The sequence below is a fragment of the Sinocyclocheilus anshuiensis genome, unplaced genomic scaffold (genome assembly GCF_001515605.1).
Source record: "Sinocyclocheilus anshuiensis isolate Anshui unplaced genomic scaffold, SAMN03320099.WGS_v1.1 scaffold1491, whole genome shotgun sequence".
In the NCBI taxonomy this organism is placed as follows: domain Eukaryota; kingdom Metazoa; phylum Chordata; class Actinopteri; order Cypriniformes; family Cyprinidae; genus Sinocyclocheilus; species Sinocyclocheilus anshuiensis.
In genome coordinates this window covers 527,894-537,024 of record NW_015555706.1, presented here as the reverse complement: position 1 = coordinate 537,024, position 9,131 = coordinate 527,894, and the positions used below count along the sequence as shown (strand labels likewise).

The 9,131-nt window shown below is 31.0% G+C and overlaps 1 protein-coding gene across 1 annotated transcript in view; it reads left to right on the top strand.

The window, feature by feature from the left end:
- LOC107671790 (protein unc-13 homolog B) overlaps positions 1–9,131 on the top strand; it is an 86,335-nt gene that overhangs the window by 52,845 nt on the left and 24,359 nt on the right. Inside the window, exons 17-21 of the mRNA XM_016464762.1 lie at positions 833–1,060; positions 1,138–1,279; positions 2,534–2,703; positions 3,636–3,751; positions 5,395–5,558. Of these exons, the coding sequence (XP_016320248.1) occupies positions 833–1,060; positions 1,138–1,279; positions 2,534–2,703; positions 3,636–3,751; positions 5,395–5,558 (820 nt within the window). The remainder of the gene's footprint in view (positions 1–832; positions 1,061–1,137; positions 1,280–2,533; positions 2,704–3,635; positions 3,752–5,394; positions 5,559–9,131) is intronic.

The window sequence follows — 9,131 nt, the reverse complement described above, 5'->3', positions numbered from 1 at the left end:
TAAATATCAATAAATACAATATGAAATAAATTTAAATAATTGTTGTTTTAAATAATAAACATGTTTTATTTTGAAATGCATTCAATAAGAATTCAGTAATAAACTGAACATAGAGTATATTGTTTAGTCATTCAAATCATTATAAATAATAAATAAATATAATAAATACAATGTGAAATAAATTTAAATAATTATTGTTTTAAATAATAAACATAAAATAATTTTATTGTTTTAAATAATAAAAATAAATGCATTCAATAAGAATTCAGTAATAAACTGAACATAGAGTATATTGAGTAAATGCAAGCATTAAATGTCACCCAGTGTGTTAATATGTGGCCCTGAAGCACAAAAGCAGTCTTAAGTCGCTGGGGTATATTTGTAGCAATAGCCAAAAATACATTGTATGGCTCAAAATTATCGATTTTTCTTTTATGCCAAAAATCATTAGGATATTAAGTAAATATCATGTTTCATGAAGATATTTTGTAAATTTCCTACCGTAAATATATCACAACTTAATTTTTGATTGGTAATATGCATTGCTAAGAACTTAATTTGGACAACTTTAAAGATGATTTTCTCAGTATTTAGATTTTTTTGCACCCTCAGATTCCAGATTTTCAAATTGTGAAAATTGTTGTATCTCAGCCAAATATTGTCCTATCCTAACAAACCATACATCAATGGAAAGCTTATTTATACCCTTATGACTGGTTTTGTGGTCCAGGGTCACATATTAGATTTTAGATGTCTTAGACTTAAACATGATATAAGTTGTGCTTGTGGAAGAAGCTTTGTGCATGACTGATGTTGTGGATGTGATGGTCAGGAGCTGCTGAGAAGAGCTCGAAACACGGCGCTGAAGACCGAACGCAGAACATCATCATGGTTCTGAAGGACCGCATGAAGATCCGCGAGCGCAACAAACCCGAGATCTTCGAGCTGATCCAGGAAGTGTTTGACGTTCCCAAAGCGAGCCACGGGATGCAGATGAAACAAATCAAGCAGAGCGTTCTGGACGGGACGTCGAAGTGGTCGGCCAAAATCAGCATCACATGTGAGCTCAGAAGTACAGTTATCAGTGATTTCAAAATATGTTTGCATCGTCTCTATAGAAATGATTTTCTCTGTCAGTGGATTGTGCTCAGGGTCTGCAAGCGAAGGATAAGACGGGTTCGAGTGACCCGTACGTCACGGTACAGGTGGGCAAAACCAAGAAGAGAACCAAGACCATCTACGGCAATCTCAATCCCATCTGGGACGAGAGCTTTCACTTGTGAGTGCATGAATGGGAATGCCACATGTTCAACTTGAAGCAAAATATGCAATCAAAATTAATCCGTTTAGTTTCTTTTTTCTTTTTCTTTCTTTTTTTACTTATTTTTTATGATCCGACTCTTTCTTAAAAAGCATACATTGTTTATATGAGGTACATAAAGATTTAGTTTTACTTATATGTACACAAGAAAAATATTATTTTATTCCAAAAGTAAATATTATTTATAACAAGAAAGAAAAAAACACAAAAATAACAAAAAATACATAAAACAAAACTTTCTTAAAGGGATAGTTCACGCAAAAATGAAAATTACCCCAAAATTGACTCACCCTCAAGCCAACCTAGGTGTATATGACTTTCTTCTTTCAGACGAATACAATCGGAGTTGTATTAAAAATGTCCTGGCTCTTCCAAGCTTTATAATGGCAGTGAATGGGTGTTATTTTTCAATAGTCCAATAGAAGTTCAATAAAGCGCATCCATCCATCATAAAAAGTGCGCCACACGGCTCCAGGGGGGGTGAATAAAGGCCTCCTGAAGCGAATCGATGCGTTTATGTGAGAAAAATACCCATATTTTAAACTTTATAATATAATATTATGTATTATTTTTTTATATTTTCATTTTTTTGTTCATTTTTTATTATTTTTTATTATAAAGTTTTAGTAATTTAGTTGTGTTGTCAGTTTTATTTTATTTTTTGTAAATATTTCTATATCGCTTTTATTAAGTTTCAGTTTTTTAGTTTTAGTTTATTAAGATTGAGTTATTTTAGTACCTCAACTTGAACCAAATGAAAATAAGAAAATTTGCCATGGCAGCTAACTGAAATAAATATTTTTATTTATTTAATTTATTTCAGGTAAAGTTTATTTTATATCAAGCAGGGTCATTTTAGTATCATTGAGATACTATTATAGTTTTTGTTAATATTCTGAATTAGATTTTTTATTTTTGTATTTTCATTTTATTTTAGTTACGTTTTTGTAATTGTTTTGTCTTTTTTTTTGTAATTTTTGTTGGTTTTTGGGGATTTTTAATATGTCTATATTTTTTAGTTTTAGTTATTTATTAGTTCAACTAAATGAAAATGAGAAATGTTGCCTCAGCAACTAGCTAAAATAAGTTTTTATTTATTTATTTATTTATTTTCAGTTAGTTTATTTTGTTTCAAGTAATAAATATATATTGTTTTTTATAGTTTTATTTTTAGTCAACGATGTTAACCTAGGTTTTGTCTCTGGTGTGCAGTGAGTGTCATAACTCTTCCGACCGGATAAAGGTGCGCGTCTGGGACGAGGACGATGATATCAAGTCTCGCGTGAAGCAGCGGTTCAAGCGGGAGTCTGATGACTTCCTGGGACAGACTATCATTGAAGTGCGAACGCTGAGTGGAGAAATGGACGTCTGGTACAACCTCGGTGTGTCAGAGTCATTGCATGGTTATTTTAGCAGCATCTCTATTAGGGCTGCCAAAATGGCTGAAAAACTAAATTTGAATTTTTTACTTAAATATTATCAAAATTCGAATTATATTCGAATTTAAAATGCATAATTTCAGTTAGGGTGAAGAAAAGCTTTTGGCTTCTCTCCTGAGGCCACAAGAGGGCGCATCGAGCAAAATATTAAATTATAGCACGTTTAATCAAAGCATAAGATAACATGACTATCTGTGAAAGAAAGTGCATAATGTTTAAAATAATGTTTATAAACCAATTATAATTAAGTTGCTTAAACAACTATAAACAAAACAGCATCATGTATGTATGCATAGTTTAATACAAAGGGACGAAAGCCAATCACACAGAGTACATTTTTCATTTAAAAACACGAGTTGCAGTCTGATGGGGAAAAACCCCGCCATAAAGTCTTGAGATATGTTTTTTTCAAAGTTGAACTTGCATTAATTTTACAAGGCTTTCTAAACATGCGACTCTTTTGTGCGAGACACGAGTGCAACTGTGATAGATGTCCCTCTAGAAAATGCGCGAAATATGTGTTCTGTGTGAATGGCTTGGTTTCAGTTTTGATGTAAACAAGATCTTCTCCGCATTGATGTTCTCTTTTCCCGCAATATTTGTAATTAACAACGCAGCAGCGCCGCATCTAGTGGCTTCAACTGGATAGACTAACAAAAACATTAAAATGCAACGACACTTACATCGTCATCGCGTCTCGTGCGCCACTGTTAAGGCTGCCTCCTTAACGCACACCTAAAATTCGTTGCATTCGAATGTGGATTTTTATTTTAAATTCGACGAATGTTCGAAATTCGAAAAGAATTTTGACAGCCCTAATCTCCATGAATATGATCTTGGAGGAATTATTAGACTCTCTCTTCCTCTCTGAACAGACAAGCGCACGGATAAGTCGGCCGTTTCCGGAGCGATCCGCATGCACATCAGTGTGGAGATCAAAGGAGAGGAGACCGTGTCTCCGTACCACGTTCAGTACACCTGCCTGCATGAGGTACATGCAAAAATTACACTTATTAGACATTATATTTAGATATAGTGCATGCTTTTGGTGCATTAACTCAGCTAACAGGGAACGTTCTCACAACTTTCACTAAGGCTTTTTAAAAGTTACACTGCAAAAAATGTTTTTTTTGGCTTAGATTTTTTGTCTTGTTTCCAGCCAAAATATTTAAAAATTCTTAAATCAAGAAGGATTTTCTAGACAAGCAAAAATTTTTGTCTTGTTTCCAGAAAAAACAAGTCAAAATTAAGCGAGTTTTTCCTTGAAACAAGCAAAATAATCTGCCAATGGGGTAAGCAAAATAATCTTGTTTTCTGTTTGAAATAAGATTATTTTGCTTACCCCATTGGCTGATTATTTTGCTTGTTTTAAGCAAAAACTCACTTAAATTTGACTTGTTTTTTCTGAAAACAAGATAATTTTTGCTTGTCTAGAAAATCCTTCTTGATTTAAGAATTTTTAAATATTTTGGCTGGAAACAAGACAAAAGGTCTAAGCTAGAAAAGCATTTTTTGCAGTGTATATAAATGTTAGAACAAAACATTCTTAAAGTAATGTTTATGGAACATTCTTAAAACTTTTATTAATTTGATTTACGTTTTCAAAACGTTGAGAGAAATCGTTCTGAGATCAGCATTCTCAGAACGTCCTTATGATGTTATTTGTACTTGAACATTCTAAGAAACATTTTTGTTACCTTCAAATCATAATCACAAGGAAACTTTTTAACATTCTTAGAATTTTTAAAATTAACATTCAAGCAGCGTTATATTTTGTAAAAAAAAATACATTTAGTAGAAGGTTGTAAGAAACATTTTTGTAACCTTTAAATAACATTACAATTATTACATTACATTTCAATACTTTTGAGCTGCTGCTGTTGTTGCAGAAGTAGAGGCTTTACACTATATTTAAGGTTTGGAACATTAGGTCTTCATTTCTGACATGCTGTGTTTAAGCATTTGTAAAAAAGATAAGAAAGATCCATGATTTTGGTATGGGGTAAGCTTGTGTGAAAAGAAAATTTACGCATTTTAGAAACGTGTTAATTGACTGAATATTGTGTGAAAACAACATGAATTGTATTAATGGTATGGTCACAACAATCGGATGTTGTGCTAATAGAGTTTTGAAAATGTGGCTACAGATTGGACAAAGGCATGTTAGCAATTGGAAAAAAACTGTAAACTTATTTCAGTTATTTGCTAAGGCAGCATTTTTATTTTTATTTACAAGTTTTTCATCTAATATTTATATTTTATTTTATATCAGCTTTGTTTTTTTTAAGTTTTATTTTTAGTTAATGACAAAAGCCCTTCTAATTAAATTTAATTATCTACATAATTTATATTTTTAATTTTAATTTTAGTTTTAGTAATTTGGTTATGTGCTTTTGTCATTTTTCTTTTTAATGTTGCCAAGGCAACATTTCTATTTATTTCATCTGATATTTATATTTTACTGTATTTCAGCTTTATTTCAATTTCAATTCTAGTTCTAGTTAATGATAATAACCCTGCTGGAAACTCATCGTTCACACCTGGTTAGGACGTGATGTAAAACTAAATCAGTGTAAAGAGCTTCATCTTCTGGATTTATCGATAACTGAGTCTTCTACCCATGTTGCTTTGCAGCACATCTTCCACTACACCACAGAGAAGCAGAACAGCGGCGTGGTGAAGATCCCAGATGCTAAAGGCGATGACGCCTGGAAAGTGTACTTCGATGAGACGGCACAGGAGATCGTGGACGAGTTCGCCATGAGATACGGAGTGGAATCGATCTATCAGGCCATGACGTAAGCAGAGAACGAACGAACAAACAACTGAATGCATGAAAGAGATCGTCTTTCCAGCATATGATCAGTTAACCTACTAAAAGTTAATCGGCAAAAGTTGTTGTCCTGTGGGGCCCCTAATGGTAAATAGGGCTGGACGATATGGCCAAAATTTATATCATGATATATTTCTTAATTTCGGTCGATACGATATAATTCCGATATCGATATGAACACTATTTATCTGAAATAGAAATCTTTTGTAACATTATAAATGCCTTATTCATCACTTTTGATCAATTTTAAGCATCCTTGCTAAATATAATTTCTTTCCCCCCAAAAAATAAAAATTATACTTTCTCTAAGCTTTTGAATGGAATAGTGTATGTTACAAAAGCTTTTTATTTCAGAAAAAATAAAAATACAACAACATTAAAAATCTTACTGTTCAAAAACTTTTGACCGGTAGTGTAGGCTGATTATTCTTATAGATTGAAACAAATGTGCTTCAGCCAGAAAAAAGGGTATGAAAAGTGCTCCGAGTCGCTGCAGAAAACAAAAAAAATTGAACAACAACAAAAACTGGAAATGTTAGCTGGAGGCTTATTGAAAATGCAAACTCATTCTCTGCCAGCAGGAGGCGCTTTTAGAGTGAAAAACTAGCAGTTTCTCCAGTAACGGCTGTAATCAAAGCAGCTCCGCTCACGAACGCTACTTTATCAGATAAAGATGAATATGTAATAGAAACTTTTCTGAAGACAGTCGCTTCCCTTCAGAGATACATTCATATAAAACACTCGCGCCGCGTTTTGATTTTGAAACATGCAGTGCTCATTTTTATTCAACGAAATCAAACGCCACAAATAAATCAATGTATGGGAAACACTGGTAGTGTATATCGAAATATCGGAAATGTGTTTAAAAATCATATCACTGTTATTGAAAAAAATTATATCGCGATACATATTGATATTGAATTATTGTCCAGCCCTAATGGTAAATGGATGAAAAAAATTAATTAAAAGATAGGAGGAAAATATTATATTTCAATGCTTTTGCATTGGATTGCAAAAGTTGAAAGTTTTCCCGGAAAAATTTTACTTGCGCTCGCAATTCTTTTGCTTACTCTCGGCAAAGTTTTGCTGATTGAAATAATATGAGATGGGGGTCCGTAATGACCAAATTATGTTTATTATTTTATTAAATTAAAGAAAAAATGTTGATAATTTTTCTTATGAAGACATAAATGTTATGAAGACAATTATTTAAGACGTCATTTAATTTTTCGTACAATAAAGTGAAGACAAATCATTTTCAAGTCATGCTGTAGAAAATGTCCAAATTATGTCACTTTCTTTGTGTCGTAATTTTAAGGAACATTGTAGTATTTTTTTGTAAAATTATTAAAATTATAAAAGTTTTTGTACTATAATTAATTAATTATCAGATCATATCAAAATTATGACATTTGTTGTATGATTTTAATGGTGTATATTTAATGTTAGGTTAGTCATATGATTGATAATAGTTTGAATATAGTTCAGACAACATCAAACATGGGTTATAAAAATGTTCCTTATTTGTGGTGTGACAATGAAAATCCAATACATCCATTATTGAATTTAATAGTCAGTTCTAATTACAATCAAACCAATTTGTGATGCATTTTATGATGCATTGCAAAATTTTGCAAAGAATCATACTCTAATAAAATGTTTGTTTTCTTTTATTTATTTAGAATATACTTCTATCATTTTGCTGTCTTTTATTTACAGGGTTATTATAGTTAACTAAAACTGAAACTAAAGCTAAAAGCTAATTACTTAAATTAAAATAACAATATTTTAATTACTATAAAATAAATATAAAATAAAATATAAAAAGCTTTTTTTTTTTTCTGGTTGTAAAGGCAACATTTCTCATTTTAATTGAAGACATATTTAAGATATATTGAAATAACTACTAAAAATGACAAACACAAAATTACAAAAAATTTTCATTAAAATAAAAAATGGAAAATATAAAAATAAAAACTGGTTCAAAATATTAGTAAAAACTATAACAGTATCTCATTGGTACTAAATTAACACTGGTTATTTACAGACCAGTGAGAGTTTAGTGTTAGTATTTAATTCACAGTAATGCTGGAGATCAGTTTCTACAATCATCTGTTCTGTCCTCTGAGTTTCTCTGGTGTTAATGAGCGTCAGTGAGTTGTTCATCGACACGTGTAGCGTGGCCCACGCGTGTAGTTCAAGCGCACTGCTGGAAACACCTCATTAGCTTTCAGCCACCAAAGATGAGGACGTCCATAATAATGAGGTAGTGATTCAGGTCAGATCACCCTGAGTCTCAGGAGACGCTGAGCTCAGTGTGTGTCGTGAGTAATAAAGAGAAAGAGCAGACAGTGCTGGAATGGGAAAACTCAAGCCTTGTTTAATCAATATTCCTCATCACCTGGATGCTATCAAGACCTGTCTTTAAAATGATGATAAATTTGATATATATTTAGCTGACCGTGACACTATTTTAAACATTACAGTTAAGTAGATGATGCATAAAATGTAAAGCATCAATGAGATGCGATCGATTATGAAAACTAGAGATGTGAGTTTAACATTTTCAAATTTCATTAGAAGTCTTTGTCTTTTAAGCGACAGGGTCAAGACATATAAAGTATGGTTTTAATTTTAGTTTGTAGCACCTCTTATTTCTGGCAAAATTACTGTAATATGATGTCGTTCCTTACTTGGGTTGAAAATTACTTATATTGCAGAAATTGTTTTGTTTGAAAATTACTTAATTTGCAGAAAAGATTTTGGTTGAAAATTACTTGTATTGCAGAAATTGTTTTGTTTGAAAATTACTTAATTTGCAGAAAAGATTTTGGTTGAAAATTACTTGTATTGCAGAAAATATTTTGGTTTTATTGCAAAAAAGACTGGTTAAAAATTACTTGTATTGCAGAAAAGATTTTGGTTTTATTGCAGTAAAGATTTTGTTTGAAAATTACTTGTATTGCAGAAAAGATTTTGGCTTTATTGCAAAAAACATTTTGTTTGAAAAATACTTGTATTTGGTTTATAAATTACTTGAATTGCAGAGAAGATTTTTATTGAAAATTACTTGTATTGCAGAAAACATTTTGGTTTTATTGCAGAAAAGATTTTGGTCGAAAATTACTCGTATTGCAGAAAAGATTTTGGTTTTATTGCAAAAAACATTTTGTTTGAAAAATACTTGTATTTGGTTGAAAATTACTTGAATTGCAGAGAAGATTTTGATTGAAAATTACTTGTATTGCAGAAAAGATTTTGGTTTTATCGCAGAAAAGATTTTGGTCGAAAATTACTCGTATTGCAGAAAATATTTTGGTTTTATTGCAAAAAATATTTTGTTTGAAAATTACTTGTATTGCAGAAATGATTTTGGTTTCATTGTAAAAAAGATTTTGTTTGAAAATTACTTGTATTGCAGAAAAGATTTTGGTTTTATTACAAAAAAGATTTTGTTTGAAAATTACTTGTATTGCAGAAAAAAAATTGGTTTTATTGCAAAAAAGATTTTGTTTGAAAATTACTTGTATTGCAGAAA